This window comes from Phaethon aethereus, assembly GCF_964289735.1.
Source record: "Phaethon aethereus genome assembly, chromosome: 11".
NCBI classification, from domain to species: Eukaryota; Metazoa; Chordata; class Aves; order Phaethontiformes; family Phaethontidae; genus Phaethon; species Phaethon aethereus.
The window spans coordinates 10,808,306-10,825,998 of NC_138587.1; the positions used below are offsets into that span (position 1 = coordinate 10,808,306).

A 17,693-nucleotide genomic window follows, 5' to 3' on the forward strand; every position below is an offset into this window, starting at 1 on the left:
AGAGCATAACCAGAAAGTCTATTAATAACTATGACAAAGGGCCCAAGATAAGTAGAAATGGCTAATCAAAATTGAGTAAAACCACAGAACTTGAGTGCCTTGACTTGATCATCATCAGAAATGGCACTCTACAGTTAAAGTTATGTATGCAAAGTCACTAGATAAGTCACTGACAAACCAGATAACGCTACTTAGCGGCTACAAGTATTTAGGCTCTGTGTTCCCTCCATCCCTCTCCCTTTGGCCGGTACAAATACTTGCCATCCTTCTGTTAGTCATAATGCAGTTTTCAAAACACAAGCTTTTTCTGTAATGAGGACAGCTGAATCAACTGATTAACATAAAAAGGAACAAAACTACTCCAGTAATGGAGGAGAACGGAGCCCTACCAGAGCATATGAACCACTCTACAGCATGGAAAAAACAGGGTTTGATTGGGTTTCAGGTTTAACTATCAGCATTCTAGAAGACAAAAGAAAAATTACAAGACAGTACTCTGTATTTCACATTTTTATTAGCTTCTTGCTGGCAGGCATTACACTTGGGAATAATATTGCACCAGGCATTAAAAATATGAACTCTACCACAGGGACATTTTGCATTTAGAATCCAATATAAATATTTCTAATCATATTTCCATGGCTACAGGTAATATTTGGTTGCTTGATTTATATGCATAGAAAGAAACAGTTGTCATAACTGTAAGAAACTGTACTTATCAAGTACTTTTAAAGGGTGGGATTTGTTTTCCTAGAATATTACAATACTGTTTATTGATTTAGAAACTAAATTAGTCTACATGATAGCAGCTTTTCCCCAACTGCATCTTAAATTCTGTTTGTTTCTTGCTCCCAGTGTCTCATAGCATTAGATGGATTAGAAATCATTTAAATGGAGGTAATTTTAGCACTTTAAGTTGCGTCAGAGAATTGTGTTAATGACACAAAATACCGTATTGTACTAATTCTTCGGACTCCCTCTTTCAAACAAAAAGGTGTCTTGACTGAACAGGCACATGCATGTTTTTTTTTTTTTCTGAACAGGACAAAAGGACAGGGCTGCTACAGAAAGAAACTCCTCCAGTCCTTACTGATAAACAATAAATAGTCGTATAAAAAAAAGCCCACATTGTTGCTTTAGTCAAAATCCAGACTCTCTGGGGTTTACTGTCCAATTAAGTTGCTAGTCACTGAAGTGGCTCCTGTGGAGTCAGAATCAGTCATCTGTTTTCCGTGCCAGTCTACAGAAAGTCCAGTTATGCTCCACTGTGTTTTCATTGGCACGCTCGCTCATATGATGAACTCTGGTATTCCTGATCGTGAAGCCTTGCTTTGTGATGTACTCCATCAGATGGACTCTGAGCGACACTTCCTGGTGGTAATCACACGGCCCAAAAGTGAAGGAAACCTGGCAGTCCCTGGTGTCCATCATATGCTTATTCCACTTTGTGAAGTGGTTTGAAATGCCTTCCAGTAACGAATGGACTTTTGTCGTGATAGTGAGCTGTGTGATGATTACAGCCACCGGGTTGGAGTACTTGGAAAGCTTCCGGGTGCTGGACAGCTCCACCACCTCCTCAAAGGTATCCACAGGATACAGCGGCTTGGGGTCATTAAGACACTGAATTAGCGGTTCAATCTGATAGAAGTCTGCTTCCTTCCGAAGTAGGTCAAACTCCTTGAAGTCCAGTGGCAAAGTGAGCTCTGAGGTCCTTAAAAAGTTAAGAACATAACGGAAAAGTGGTCCATCTCTGTCAATAAAGTAATTGCCCTGAGAGTCCCTGGCAGTGGGGAAGTCTCCCCTGAACATGGCCCCAAGCATTGAGTCAGGATATCTCGTTAGAGTTGTGAGGGATGTCGTATACATGTGTCCACCCACATTTAGCGTGACTGGATCAGTCATCTAGAAAGAGAGAAATTGCAGAATTTATCAGGCCACCACAAGAAGATTCAATCACCTCACTGACACACATGGCAAATAACGTTTGAAAACTGCAGGCCCTTGAGAGAATCACGCTTCTCCCATGCGAAGCCTTTAAGTGGTGTTTAAACCTGAACAAACCCAAGCCACCTAGCAACAAGGCACAGCTGGCAACTAGACAGGATGATACTTAACATTCAGAACACACATTTCCAGAATGCTTTAGAAATCTTAACAACTGAGCTACTGTCACAGAGGTAAGTTTTGCATTTGGACAACAAGTTTTTTTCCTATTCTACAGATGGGGAAATGAGAACAGAGAGATTTCCTGAAGAACAAGTTAGTCTGAATGAGGCCCATCAAGCGCTCCTTACTTTCACAATCTGTTTCTCATTCTTAAAAAAAAAAAAAAAAAATTTATCAGCTGAACAAGTCTTAAGCCCCTCTCTCCCCCTCATAAGAGGGTGACAGTGCAAGTTTAGACACCAGACCAAGAGCTCACAATCAAAATAATCCATGCACTAGGTAAGAGGCATCATTAAAACAAGCAAGCAAAAAAGAACTTTCAGCTTTTAACTCTAAAAAGAAATATTTATTTGCAAATTAGCATGCTGCATAGAAGAAGGGAGCAGAGCACAAACCAGTCTGCATCAGCTTCCAGATACCACAGGAGGAAGCAAGAGAGAAAGGAACATAAATCCCATCTGGCCACCAACCCTAACAACCAGGACTGAGGCCAGCCAGAGAGAAGAGACATATGCACGGCAGCAGAATGTTTAGAGAAAGAAAACAGGAGAAAAATAAGATGCATTTTTCTAGTTTGAAACAGGGTTTACAAGGAAAAATACTTTTCTTTATAAATAAAATTACAAAGTCCTTAAAATTACATGCAGGAAGCACAAACTACTTTCAGCCTTTTTGTGTTAGGAAAACAGTAGCAATGAGCTTAAGGCATCAGTTAAGTACTCACTGACTGTACCTAGGAAATATGAATCTGAGCTCTCCCCACAAATAGCACTTGAGGTGCAGCACTCCAGAGAATGTAAGTAAGCTGTTGTAACACGCATAGTTTTTCTTCTCACATGACTGAAGCTCTAGATCTACACAAGACAGATCTGGAAGGATTCTTACCGCAGGATCTTGAAAGCCCAGTTGTACCGCACAGCGCACACTTACACAGGCTCACTCACCATATATCCCCAGTCTCCATTATCCATCTGTTCAATTGCTTGAACCGTGGTATTCCAAGTTTAACAGAAGGCTGCTGAAAGGATACACAATTCACCTCTATTATCTCCCTGCAGGAAAAAGCACACACAAAAACACAAAACAAAGAACAAAACATGGCAGACCATCAGTACCTACAAGAACAACCAAGGGGAATGCTTTCTAATCAAAGGCAGGCTCTCTGCCAGGAGAGCATTCAGCTACAAAGCCACATTAGCTGGAGAATCTACAAATGAGCTTTTCCCTCCTTCTCCCTTCACGCTACACACAGGACTGCCACCAGAGCACACGGGTAATCACTTCACCAACTGTCTGACCATCCCAGTTTTGTTAAACAACAAGCAATGTGCCTCTGAGGATAATGTACATTCACAAATGGACTACCTTTCACCTGGGAAACTGTGACTACTTTGAAAGACAGATGTCCTTTTCCCTAATAAAAAAAAGTTTATTTAGCCACCACTGAGGTCATACATGTGATCCGTTAATGTTAGTCAAAATTCCCATGCTCCAGTTTCAAACTGCACAGAAGAATAAATCAAGCATGAATGTCAATGAACAGTAAGAAGAAAAAACACATCTCACTGCAGAATTAATAATTCAGTAGTGGAGAACTGCAATTGATAGCAAGAACATTAACCTACAGACAAAGAGTACGAATGGACTTCACAGACACATACACCCTATCGAAAGAAATCTCTTTAGGGACAAGCCAGAGGACATCAAACATGTTTTCAACAAGGCTCCAACAAAAGCAATTTGAGAAGTAGTTCATGCCGTAACTTCCCAGAAGATGCTGAACTGCTGACTTGCGTAACAAGGGGACTGTCTCCACACGAGCGCGGCAAGGGAAATCCACAGTCCGGGTTGTGCAACTCGAGGAGGAGGGGGAAGTGAATGACCCCAGACACCGGTGGAGATTTTCCAAAGGTGGCCTGTCAACCATGTCAAGTGATGGATAGACAGGGAAGCCAGTAAGCCTTTATCCCTACCCAGAGCCTGCCTCTCTGCTAGAATTGCTGAAAATTTAGGTCAGTCTGTTTAAACTAGGGTACAGCTTCTCAGCTTTGTTTATTTTTACATCTTAAAGACCACACAGTTACCAAGACTTCTGCTCCCATCCTCTTTACTAGCAAACTTCAACACACAGTCACCCAGCTAAAAGCAGCACGAAGATTTAGCTGAGCCAGAGCCCTACATTCCAAAACAAATGAAGGTTCACAGTTAATTCCCAACCAAAAAGATTACTTGCCCTTCTCATTCCTAGCAAACAAGGTTGGTCTTATTCACCACAGAATGCAGCAGCACATCCCATCTCTCTGGGCTCTGCTACCCTGCCCAAACCCACAGCCTGGGCACAAGAGCGTCCAGCAGGTCAAGCCTTTGGGTGCCAGCAGCACGAGCACAGCCTCAGCTGCATCTCCGATGTATTAAAGAGTAGAATAAACAAAATCAGTATATGAAAATTGTGAGGTCAGACAACAGAAGACTAAGGAATACTAAGATACAGAACTAGTCATACCAGGACCCTATTTTTACAAATTAGAGACAGAGCATGCCTCAAGAAAGTACATTAAAGCACACCCCCCCCCGCCCCGCCCCACCAGCAGATAAACCTGGAATGCCAGCTCTTTTGCCAACCTCTGTAATTATTTTTTTTTAACTGCTCACAAATCAAGAATTGAATTCATTCAGGTTTTCCTTATTTGGAATTGTCATTCAAGTACAGTTCATTAGCTTTTATCAATAGCCTAGACCTTTTAAATTCCAGCACTTTTTTTCTTAAGGAAAATGTATTTATAGGTGTTATTCTGGTCAAGTACAACACCAGTATAACATGCAGATGCATTACAGCCATATGAGAGAATGGTACAGGTTCCTTATATTCAAGGAAATCATTCACTTGTAAGTGAAATGATGCAGCCAGCCAGAACCTTCACTGGTAATCATGATAGAGGAGATTTGCACTCTTAGTAAAACTAACTGGAACATTCAAAATATTTCAGAGACAGACAGACGTCCATTAGAGTTATTTAAAGTGGTGGACAGAAACTATGTTATTTTGGTCAGCATCTAAGTCCACACTACAGATAAATCAAGACTTCTTTATCAGAGAAAGAAACAGACGGCACCGCCTGTCTGTACGAGGGCATGAACTAATCTTTGATCACAGCACTGCTATGTAACATCGGAGTGAATAATTTACAAGAGCAATTAGCTGAAAGAAACCCAGCCCTCAACATATAAGTGGCAACAAGAAGTCTCACTGATCTTTGCGTAAGGATCTGGAATCATTAGGCATGCACAAACCTCCCTGGCAAAGCCAGCGCTGGAGCGAGATGCACAACGCAAAGGGATCCTAAAAATGCCTGAGTGTCATCACAACTATGCGCCACTTCCCTCATCAGTCTGAGAGCTCTGAATTTCTAGACAACTTCACAGGCAAAAATACTGTGTGTATTTTTGTACTCTGTGCAGGTATAACCTGAGATAAGGACTAGCAAACCACATCACAAGGGTGGAGACATACGCCCTTCATGATGTACACCCTTTCAACAATGCTTTAAATTCCTCATGAATGAAATACAGTGATGCATCGGTGGGGGTGGGCAGACACTCACTCCATCCATACCCTGGGATGGGCAGCCTCAAGCCAGCTCTTGTCCCCGTGTCACACAGCAACATACCACACCTAGGAACAGCCTCACTAACGTGGCTACTCATGTCCAGACAGCAGATGACAGACGACATGCAGCCATGTCCCAAGACAGCATGCCCTTAATAACCGTAAGAAATACTCATTTACGATGAAACTCAACCAGACAAACTGCTGACTTTAAGCCAAACAGGACGTCATTCTGTGGTGAGAGCAGAAGTGCACCGATTGTGTCAAACCACAGTCCTGCTTTCATCAAGCTGCTTCTGCAAGCAGGAAAATACACAGCATTAACAGGGTCATCACAGCTGCTGCCATAGCCCATCACCAAGCACATTCAAAACTAGAAAGGTACAATGAGAGGCAAGTACCTTTGAAGAAAAGCACTCAAGTCATCATTCTATACTTAATACATCAAATTGGATACCCGCATTTATAAAATGCTCACTCTTACTTCATTATGACTCAGAGGATTACAAAGCTATTTACCAGCAACACTACTGCAACAGGTAGTCCCATTAACTTCAGCCAGGCTTCTCCCAGAACAGAGCTGCTAACGTGCAACCGTTTCACAAGCTGAAATTCAGAGAAAGCAGATGAGAGTCAACTGAACATCTGCATCTGTGAACACACACACATGGGCTCAGGACAGGCCAGGGGATGCCACCAGCACTGCCAAGCATTTGCACTGCTGGGACCACACACATTGCATTTGGGCAAGGCCACAGGCTACACACTGCACCTGGAAAAAAAACACTGCGCTGGTGTCATATGCAATTACTTGAAGGAGGAGCAGAAATACATCTAACAGTTAAAGGTCAAGAGACACGCAGAACCCGATTTGCTCTAAATGTTTTTCATCTAGTTTTTCCAGCAAAAGAATTCAAGGATTTACTTGTGGGAGCAGTCTTTAACGGCCAGTTTGGTATCAACACTACCACACAAGCTGTTTAACCTCCACACAAACTGTTTAACCTCAACAGTTACCTTAGATTTCTAGGTCAATATAGTGTTGACAGGAATTCTATCAATGAAAACTTCAAAGTTAAAAAGAGCAAAGATACATATAAATATACTTGGTATTTCAAGCTACTCGCCCACTTAGTGAGATCCCTTCCTCTCACATTTAGATCTCCAAAGATGAAAAAACAAAACACCTGCCATGAGCACAGCTACACTGTACATGGACAACCTTTCTATTCCCCAGCCAGTCGTAACATTTGAAAGGCAAGTTTTTATGGTAAATCATTATCACTGACTCACCTGAACTGGCAAAAACTAAGCTAGCACCAGTGATGACTGCACTCCACCAAACTGCTTGGCAAGATGATAGTCTGCAGAGCAAATCCGTGAAGATCCAGCACCGTGCTACCCTAACCAACGGAGCGAGGAGGAGGCAAGCTCTTAAAACAACCAGTTACCGAATCTTCTGGCAATTCAGCAGATCAGCTTCACTAAAGAAAGCATCCGTCACCTTCTACATGTCAGGTTTATAATTACTAACACAGGTTATTAAAAATTAACTTACTTCTTGCTTCTCTTTAGTTACTTTTCACTAATACCTAGTCTTCACCTCAGGCAGGAGGGAAAAAAGCTCATGCCAGCCACTCAGCATTTTCAGTCCCTTACGTCTAATTGCTTTACTATAAATTCTGAGTTCCTGAAGTTTCCTTCCCTGCCCTGAGGAGCTCTATGACATCCTTTTTAAGTCCAGGTTCCAAACTTTCATGTTAACTGCTACTTGTTTGAAATGCCCCCATCACAATAGTACTTTGGCCCTCCTCTCCCAAAAGCCAAAGGAAGACACTTGTATGTTGCCTGGTCCTGCTGGCCCTGTGCTGCTGAAGCAACTCAAGGCACCCAGGCTTTCAGCACCCGTGACAGTGGTTTTGCCCATGTATTTTGCTTCTCTGAAACTAACTGGTTGTTGTCTGTGCGTGTTTCTCTCCAAACAGTTTTGGAGAAAGGCAGGTGTCAGAAACACTGAGCCTCCCTGCACACACTAACGAGGCTCAGCACGTGCACGGACCAACAAGCGACAGCAAGACAGGGGCAGGAATCCTCCCTGCGAGCCCAGGCCAGAGAGAGGCCCAGGCCTGCAGCAGGAGCTGGGAAGTGCTGGTTTCCATCACAGCGGAGCCAGAGAGCTCATGGTGGAAGAACTCTCCCCAGGAGCAGAATGATTCAGCAAAGATGCTGGAAATGAACCCAGACATTTTGCCTCCCCACCTGCAAGCGACCCTCACCCCAAACCAGTGTCCCAGCTCTGCCTCCTCTCCCGGGTGGGGCAGGAGGAGCCACTCTCCTCCCAGCGTGGGGTAGGACCCACGTATCCCAGACCCTCTCTGCCAGAGATGGCTGCCGGGCACCCCGGCATCCTCCCCGCTCCCGCTCCCACCCCACCCCAGACCAGCCCAGCCGGGAACAGGACCCAGGCACCAGCTGTCCCACCCCCACCCTGACACCGGGACTTCGGCACCGAAAGGCCCCGGGAGCCCAGCCCTGAGTCCTGCCCCTCACCCACCCTACCCGACCCGGGACGCGGTCGTCCCGCTTTAACGGGCTCCCCCACAGAGGGTGCAAGCATACCGCCTCACACGGGCCCCGGGCGCCCAGCCCCCCAGCGCGCCCCCGACTCGGAGCAGGCCCCGGGCGCTCGGCCCCGCGCCCCCCGCTCCGAGGTGGCCCGGCCCAGCACTCACGGGCGCAGCTCCCGGCGCTGAGGCAGAACCCGGCAGCGGCGACGACAGGGACGACTGAGCGCGAGCCCGGAGTCGAGCGCCGGCGTGGGCGGAGCGAAGGCGTGTCCTAATCAAACCACGCCCCCAGGCCACGCCCTCATCCCGTGGAGTTGAGGCCCGGCACCGCCCCCGTTCACCTCAGGGCTGCCAGCCGCTGCCCGCCTGGGCCCTGCGGCCCTGGGCCCTGTTGCCCCTGTGTCACTGAGGGGCTTTAGAGGGGGTACCCGTCCCAGGCAGCCCTGTCGCCAAAAGGCGAAGCCGTGGCCGCGGGTGGGACACTTGAACCCGAGCCATGCGCCTCCCCGTATAACGCAGGGCGGGCTCACGCTTATGCCCAGCCGGCTCAGCCACTGCCGCCGCGAAGGACCGGAAGTGGCGTACAAGGGCCGCGCCGCGCACCGCCCGCCCCCCGCCGTCGCGGGCGTCGGTTCTCGCGAGAGCGCGGGGCGGGGCGGGGCGAGGCCGCCTCGTCACCGGCGGCGCGCGGCGCCTCGATCCCTCCGCTAGAGGACACGGCCAAGATGGCGGCGTCTGCGGCGGCACTGCGGCACCTGGTGCCGTTGGGCGCCCGCCTCCCGCCGCAGGGCCGCGCAGCCGGGCGGCTGTTCCAGCAGCGCAGGGGGATCCGCCTTTCTGCGCCCGCCGCCATACAGGTAGTGGGGCCGCAGCGGAGAGAAGTGCCCCGAAGGAGGGGTTGGGGGGACGGGGCTTGTCCCTTCCAGGGGAAGTGTCTCGCCCCGGGGAGGGTGGGCGGTGAGGTGCCGTGACTCTCCGCACCCCGGGCGTGTGGGGAGCCAGGCGGCTGCGGGCCATGCCCTCGCCCTGCCCGGCTGCCGGTGTCTCGCAGGTGACGGTGCGGGATGCGCTGAACCAGGCGCTGGATGAGGAGCTGGAGCGGGACGAGCGCGTCTTTCTGCTGGGCGAGGAAGTGGCCCAGTACGATGGCGCTTACAAGGTACGTGCCTGCCGTTACCGGGACGGGAAAGGGCCTCAGGCGGGCCCTGACCCCTCTTTCCTGCCCCGCAGATCTCCAGGGGTCTCTGGAAGAAGTACGGGGACAAGAGGGTGATCGACACCCCAATATCAGAGGTATGGCTGCCCCTGTCCCCTACCCTGCCGATTCCTTCATCAGCCACGCCCCTGGCGCTTACCCTTGCTTTCCTTCTCTTTCAGATGGGCTTCACAGGAATTGCTGTCGGTGCTGCTATGGTTTGTAAATTTGCACTTCTTTACTTCTGAATTAAACATTTGAACTATTTTTATGTACAAAACATCCTGATTTTAATATATCTAATAGGCAGGGTTGAGACCAGTGTGTGAATTCATGACATTCAACTTCTCCATGCAAGCAATTGATCAGGTTATAAACTCCGCTGCCAAGACCTGTTACATGTCTGCAGGATCAATCGCTGTTCCCATTGTCTTCCGGGGCCCCAATGGGGCATCAGCTGGAGTCGCCGCTCAGCACTCGCAGTGCTTCGCAGCTTGGTATGGGCACTGCCCGGGACTGAAAGTTGTTAGTCCTTGGAGCTCAGAAGATGCCAAAGGTCTGCTGAAAGCATCAATCCGGGACGATAATCCAGGTGAACACAGGCAGATCATGGCAATACCTAGTATTCGATCCTGAAAAGAATGTCTGCTTTCCCCTCTTGCTCCATTTAAAATAACAACAAAAATATTGTTAAACCCTAAAACACTTAAGGTTGCTTTACTACAGCTTTAGGGTACTTACAAAGGCACAGAAGTATTTATTCTTTTCCTAACAGTCACTTGCCTTGCTAGCAGTAGACTAATTTTGTGCTGTCACCAGCTACATCTCTTTAGTGCTGGTTTGGAACCAATCAGAGAGCTTAGAAGCATTTACGATTCTATCATAAAGGGGTTAAAAAGGATGAAAATGGATCAGGAGGAGTTCCTGCACATATAATGTCTGTGTAGCTTGTTTTTACAGATCATGAAATTCAGATGATAAATTCAGAATGTCATTAAAAGCAGGGCAACCTTTATTTTTCACAAACATGCATGCAAAATTTAAGACCTTTCTAAAACTAGCCATTCTACCATCATGTACCAAAAGTTAAACATCTGATCTCATTTAAAACTAATTTTAGACAATTTTTAAAAATAAATCAGCATTGAATTAATGACTGTGATTACTTTTAATTTTTTTTTTATTGCTTCTGCAAACATAAGTCGTTGTTGCCTGAATGGGCTTAGTATCCTGAGCTAGTCTGCTGCAGTACTGTTAATCATCAGCACAGCCGTCCGCCTGCAGCTGTACACATTAATCCAAGTATGTTTTCTTCTAGTTGTGATGCTGGAAAATGAATTACTGTATGGTGTTCCCTTTGAAATGTCTGAACAGGCACAGTCAAAGGATTTTGTTGTTCCAATTGGAAAAGCTAAAATAGAAAGGCAAGGTAAGCCAAGAACACAGGTTTTTTCCTTATTAGCTGAACTACTTGGGGACTTTTTTTAGCCTTCTTGCTATTCAAATACTGCTGTCACTAGGCATAGAAAAGTATTTCAAATCTTAGGTGTGCAAATGTTGTTTTGCCCTGTAGTATACTTAATTGTTCTGTTGCCCATATAAAGAAAAATCACTTGATTCTCTGTATCTCATCTAAAACTATACCTTTCTAAAAGATTTCTTCCTTAGTATAGAGATGGAATATATGATGCCTGAAATCTTTTTTCCTCACCTTTAGTATGTAATTTTTGTCAAAAACACAGATCACCGTAATATTTCAGCCTGTTTGTTCAGAATTTACCACTGAATTATATGAATGCTTGAAAAGGATAATCTGAAAGCTATATTAAGTATCTCCTCAGTTCTCAGAATTAAAGAGTAAAGTTGCATCTTCACATAGTCCTGCTACCTTCATGCTATGTATGGGCGTAGAATACTTCACATTTCAAATAAATGTAAGGAACTTAAATGTACAAGAGAATCCTAGTGTTACCTTGAAAGGAGCCCAAGGTCCAGAGAAAAGCTTTAAATCTTAAGGTGTTTTGTTTTTTGTTTTTTTTTTCTTTTTTAACACTTGTTTCTATTCTAGGAACTCATGTTACATTAGTGTCACACTCGAGACCTGTCGGACACTGTTTGGAAGCAGCTGCTGTACTTGCCAAAGAAGGTGTAGAGTGTGAGGTGGGTGAGGTTTCTGTTGCTTTTCTCTTTCCCTGAACTGGGGAAAAAAGCAGAGGGTTTTCTCGCTCAGGCTCTGCAAAACTTCAGTGTATTAACTACAAGCTTCTTACATTTGTAAACGCCTTAACAGCATGTGCCTTTGACCTTTTCATCACAAAATTAAGGCAGAACTACTAACAATTTTCAGATTGACCTAGCTGCATGGTAAGCAGAACAATGACAGTATGTATTAGTATGGTTGTATCTCAATATAGCAAGACTCACCTATCTGGGATTTTCCAGCAGCCACCAGAAACTGTTCTGCAGTGTCTCTGCCAGAATAAAAGGTTAGAAATGTTACTAATTTTAAGTCTTGTCTTCAAAGTTGGAATAGATGAAAGTGCTAAAGGACACTGTACCCTAACAGTGGTAACCAACAGGCTTAGATCGCAGCAAAACTCATGTTGTCCCTTTTTCTCCAGGTTATAAATCTACGTACCATCCGACCAATGGATATTGAAACGGTGGAAGCCAGCGTTGTAAAGACAAACCATCTTGTAACTGTAGAAGGAGGTTGGCCACAATTTGGAGTAGGAGCTGAAATCTGTGCCAGGATCATGGAAGGTACTGAGTTTTGCATACACATGTTGATCTCATCCCCTAGTCTAAATCCAGACAACTTCTTGATAAAGCCAGATGAAAGCAAAGTTAGGTTTTATATCTGAGGAGCTTGAGCCTAGCTGTCTTGCTTTGGAGGTTTTCACAGGGTGGATCCAGCTCATCTTCTGTTGCAAGTAATTCTTATCCCAGGAACCTGACTGTGAGAAGCAGGTTGAAAACTTGTGTAAACTATAGTCTATAAAGGTAAACAAGCAGGAACAGCTGTCTCTGGAATATTAGAGCTACAGGAACAAATTTGTTTAAATAGATTAAGATTCAGAAATTGAACTGAGAGAAAACCATCATGCATGGCAACCTGACAGCTGTCTTCTGTTTCAGGATCTGCCTTTAACTACTTGGATGCTCCAGCTGTGCGTGTTACCGGTGCAGATGTTCCTATGCCCTATGCAAAAATTCTAGAAGATAACTGCATACCTCAAGTGAAGGATATAATATTTGCAGTGAAGAAAACTTTGAATATCTAAGTTGTAAATACATGTTTTAAAGTCCTGCTTTATAAAGTATTAATGGTATAGGGCAAGTTCTACGCATAACTTCTGTTGTATAGTTACATGAACTTTTGTACAGTGGGGAAAGTATAGTGACCTCCCAGAGTATTTATATGGGGTTACCCTCTAAGCCACACTTCATATAAGCAACAATGTGGTAACACTTGTTTGTTCAACAGTACAGGTGGGTTAGTGCTACTGTATGTGAAGAAATCCTATTCTAAATTCAGAGTGAGGAAAAAATCTTCCATTTCTGCTTGGCTTGTAATTACCAGACTAGCCGTGTTAAACTGGCTGTAGGGGTGGTTGAATGAGGAACTGCAGTGAGCAAGGGGGGCCGAGTGCAGCCTTGGAATGCTGTAGGAGCCCATGGGTGCAAGGCTTACTAAAGGTGAATGCTCAGACTGGGGTGTGTGAAGCCTTGCTTTTCAAGTTCAACAGTTCAGTGCAACTATCTGCAAAGTGGCTTTGGAAGCCTGCAGTATGGGCTAAGAGGTGGCTAAATGTGTTTAGTTTGAAGAGCATCCACTCATAGAGGAAAGCTTCTGCACAAGAGCTTAAATAAAGATCCTGATCCTCTTCAGTTTGCAATGGGAAACACTACCTAATTTTTCTTCACTAGGTGCCACATACAATGATAAAAACGATACTTGCCCAGAAGTTTTGCTTCTATGTTCTTTGTTGTTTGGTTTTTTTAAACTCATCACATGGGCTAACAACAGCATGCTCAAACTATAATTCTTAACTATGCAAAGTAAGTTAAGTTATTCAGATGCACCAAGCCTGGGTCTGAAGCAGCAGTTGTGTAGATAGTGTTTGAAGAGCTGGGAAACAGTTGCAGCAGCCTTTCAGCAGATGCCCACATACCAGGGTTTATCTAGGAGGCTAGTCCTGACAGGTGGAGAGAGCCCCACTAGGCTCTGTTCAGCAGTGTCTGGTACAGAGTGAAAGCTGCCTTTAGGAGCCTGCGCAGTGGGCCTTGCCCTATATGCCAACTGGGCTGCCTTTCCCAGGAACTGTTGGAGAAGAGATACTTACGTCTGTAAGCAGGCTGAAGAACTCGGGTCCTGTTTCAGTCAAGGGCCAGGAATACCTTTCAGGGTATTTCCTTTTAGCAGAAGTGCTGTTAGGTTCTTAGAAAGTCTGGCTTGCAGGTGCAGTCCTAGCTGAATGTACCCACCACCACACTGCTGAAGGAATTCCATTAACATTTTAATAAAAATGACTGAATATCACAGGTTACATGAAACTTTGTACAGACATTCTCTGCATAGTAACAAACACTGATGTACTTGAATTTAAAAAATGGATTATCTATAATCCTTTAAAGTGCAATTTGTTTAAGGTTTTAAATCAAAAAGGATCTTTCAATAAAGTTTAAGCTGCAGAATTAACTTGAAGTAATTTTGCATTTAACTAAATCAAGAATAATATCCCAGTGCCCTATTAACTCCCATTTCAACTGTTTCCTCATTTAGAAACACTTTCCCTTAGAGTTACAGGTAGGATGTCCATTTAAACAAGTTTACTGAGACAGCATTTTTACTCCACCAGCAAATATGGTGGGAATAAGATTTAATTCTCCCGCTCCCTCACCTGTGCAGTATGCTTTAAGGGTTGGTGGGGTTGGATTATGTAAAATAAAACTTGCTGATTCAATGCAGCAAGAATTAAGATGAGTTACAAGTGCATGAAAAGAGTTGAAAAACTGAGCAGACTAAAACTACATTCCTGTAATTTAAAAAAAGGGGGGGAATAGAGCTAGAAAAAAATGCATTAATTCACCATGATCATAGTCATTCCTATTTTCAGATTTTTATTCAGCTATATAGAAGTTGCTGTACCCCTGAAACTGCAGTTAGAGAACAAAGTTCTTGAAACCAAGTAAAGAATGGAGTACTTAGCATAGCAATGCAAATCAGACAGGGCAGTGCTGCTACTCAAGGAAAGCTGAAACAGGGTAAACGGAGCTACAGCATGATTAGCTGCTATATGCTGGTGGATCAGTTGCCCGTCAGGAGGGTCTTGTTCCTAGACAGCACAAGAGGGGGAAAGGAAATTCAATCCTGCTGTGACCAGTGTCCTCAGCTGATCCTGGGAGCACTGTAGTCGCACGTCTGTGTTTTCTTCAGAGTTCCTTTCTGAAAATTTTGAATGGAGCTGAGTAAGGCTCCCCGGCTTGAACTGACATCAGGCTGCGGGTGTGGCTGCATTGGCACCTCTGTACGCGGAGGAGGAGCTGCTGGTGGCAGGGGTGGCGGTGGCGGTGCTGGGGGTATCAACGATGCTCCTGTTGAGGTGAGAAGATGTAGTTTGATTATGTCAAGAAGGTCCTGCGACAGGACTGCGGCTGCTTAGCTGGACTTGTTCAGTCCTGCCCTAGTTATGCCATTCCTTGAATGCCAGTGGAGTGTGAAGAACAGAATGGATGAAAAATGCCAAAGTGATCAAATCCCTCTATCTGCAGGTGAGTCGTGGCATCTGAGACAACTCTGGAAGGAAGCCTGAAGTGCCTCAGTACTTGGGGATGTAAAACATGACACAAATGTCATCTTGTACTGAGGGAAATGGAGATCACTTAACAGGACTTCCCAGGTTCAGTTTCTCTTGTTTGTCCCCAGAGAGACAGTTTGCTCTTTGGGTCATGAACAGTAACAAAGACTGGAAGCAAATCTTGCTACCTATTCTTATTTACATGACTAACTTTACCTTCTTATGAAGGACCACATCGCTGTAGCATTTGTGATGACTTGGTCAGATTATAGTCCATTTTAAAAGTATTAACCGCAGATAGAGTTTTCTGGAAGTGTTTTACATTCCACAGGACTGTCAGACTTTCTCCAAACACATTGTACCAAATGCTTGTTTCGCAGGCTGAATGTGTCACAGACATCTGCCACTCACACCGCTTGCCTGCCTCTTGTGCTCCCACCAGTCACCTTTGCACTCTGTCCCTTGCTTTCTACTCCAGTTACATCCATCTCATACTTCTCATCATGCCTCAGCCTCCATGTCCTGACTCCTGGGAAGCCAGAGCCCACAGCAGGGCACACAGGCAGCTAGCCCAGCAGTGAGGGCCTGTGTGGAGGTGCTTCCTTGCCAGCCCAGATCCAGGCAAGTGGCCTTATTTGCCCTAAGCAGCTCTCCCAAACACCCTGGTCTTGTGCAACTCCGCTGCTGCACAATCGTTTCTACACATCAGAGTATCATCAGAGTTCCATGCTGGAGTAAGAGCAATGGGCTTCAGAGGTGACCCCTTGCCCTTCTGCAAGACATCCACGTGAAGGTGGCATTGGCAGCACATCACCAGCTATATGGGGAATGATGGGCCTGTCTTGTCTCATATATTCTGGAATGAGCAGGGGCATAATGATTAATATCTTAGAACTATTCAACAGTGAATTTTAACTAGATCATCTAGATCATGTTATTCCATTGTAAGACTAGGGAGACAGAAGACACCTAAAGTATAACACTTGCTTTTGGGAGCTCTAACCTATAAAGAGGAATATACTGGTAAGTGGCAAGAACTATGACAAAACGCAAAATAACATGAGGTCAACCAAGAGACTGTGGTTACTGAAGGAGAATTGCTTGCTATGAAGTAAGCAAATACCAAACAGTTAAAGGACATTATGGCACATGGACTCAAGGATAAAGCTTCAGCTACAGAAAACGAGTGGGCAATGATGTTCCCTGTGCTCCACTTCTCTCTCAATTCCTCACTAACACTTGCTTTCAGACTAACTAGTAAAAAAGTTAACTGCTGTAATGTAAAAAGTAGTTCTACTAGATGAAAGTCATAACTCAAAGCTCCCTCATTTTCTATTTATACCAGTCTTTGAAGAGAGACTTTTCCGATATGGGAGGAAGCTCAAAATGCAGAGTATTCATGCCAAGCATTCAATTTTGCCAGTGTACATTAATACATGCCATGACTGTAGCGCTTCTAACTCTTCAGGAGAAATTCTCATTGGCATGAAAACACCTTCTGTGACAACAAAATATGGAAGTACATACTGGGCTCATCTTCACTCTCCTCCCTTCCAGAGGAAATACTCAAGTCCTAGTAGAAATACAGAGCTCAACTGAAACAATTTAACATGCCTGTTGCATGTGGATCAACTGCTCTCTTAAGTAATCAAAACTACACAATGTTAGCACGAACTGAAACAAATTGCATATTGATGCCTTGGGGCCAAACTTATCCAATCTACTTTTTACACTAGCATGTAAAGTGTAATGGATGTAAGTCCATTTATTATTAGAAATACTGGGAAACCATTCCCTAGGTTAGAGTCCTTTTGTTTCTCCTGTGTACAGACTGACAGCAAAGCACAGCAAAGCAAAACTTGACACTTTGCCAAAGGAAGAACGAGACCAAAAACAGTTCAAGAAACCCCTTTTGTGGTTAAAATGGTCAGAGCAGAACACTGTAGGGCTGCCATACCAGCACTATCACCAAACTGATCAGATGAACTGCTGTAAAAGAGCCAAGACCAGCTAATCATAAATGAAATGGCTTGAAAGCGATGCAAGAACTGCAGAGAATGAAGACGAGATTTTTGGCTGGAACTGCAAGGTGAGGTTGAAGAGGCTATGCAAGTAGTTTTACGTGATGCAATACGGAATGACCATGAAAACGGCAGCCAGGTATTTGTATTCCATATGGAGTCAACAGGAACATATGCAATGAAAGAGGGGGCAAAAAACCCCACAAAGTGCTTGAATCACTAAGTATTATTAGGTCAAGATTCCATGTGTTATCTTCAAATTTTAGTCTGGTTATTTTACAATGGGGGCAGAAAAGACAAGAAGTAGGGGGAGAGGCTACCTTCCTTCCTGGAAAT

The 17,693-nt window shown here is 44.8% G+C and overlaps 3 protein-coding genes across 14 annotated transcripts in view; 1 reads left to right on the top strand and 2 right to left on the bottom strand.

Moving 5' to 3' along the window:
- Positions 1 to 1,160: 1,160 nt before the first annotated feature.
- On the bottom strand, positions 1,161 to 3,137 carry KCTD6 (potassium channel tetramerization domain containing 6; the record flags this gene model as incomplete). The annotated part of the gene is made up of 2 exons (XM_082004446.1): positions 1,161 to 1,902; positions 3,111 to 3,137. 2 exons carry the CDS (start codon positions 3,135 to 3,137, stop codon positions 1,216 to 1,218), a joined length of 714 nt encoding a protein of 237 aa, XP_081860572.1. The 3' UTR covers positions 1,161 to 1,215.
- Positions 3,138 to 9,065: 5,928 nt separating this feature from the next.
- Positions 9,066 to 12,819, top strand: PDHB (pyruvate dehydrogenase E1 subunit beta; the record flags this gene model as incomplete). The annotated part of the gene is made up of 9 exons (XM_082004486.1): positions 9,066 to 9,197; positions 9,392 to 9,499; positions 9,571 to 9,633; positions 9,718 to 9,753; positions 9,842 to 10,127; positions 10,854 to 10,964; positions 11,604 to 11,695; positions 12,157 to 12,298; positions 12,674 to 12,819. The coding sequence occupies 9 exons, from the start codon at positions 9,066 to 9,068 to the stop codon at positions 12,817 to 12,819; spliced, it is 1,116 nt and encodes a 371-aa protein (XP_081860612.1).
- A 2,108-nt stretch (positions 12,820 to 14,927) lies between these two features.
- Positions 14,928 to 17,693, bottom strand: part of PXK (PX domain containing serine/threonine kinase like) — a gene marked incomplete at both ends in the record, with an annotated part of 36,066 nt that continues 33,300 nt past the window's right edge. For 11 of the 12 annotated variants that reach the window (XM_082004398.1, XM_082004407.1, XM_082004400.1 and 8 more), the window contains one exon: positions 14,928 to 15,133. In XM_082004398.1, the coding sequence (XP_081860524.1) occupies positions 14,928 to 15,133 (206 nt within the window). The remainder of the gene's footprint in view (positions 15,134 to 17,693) is intronic. The other variant, XM_082004401.1, reaches the window with a different exon arrangement.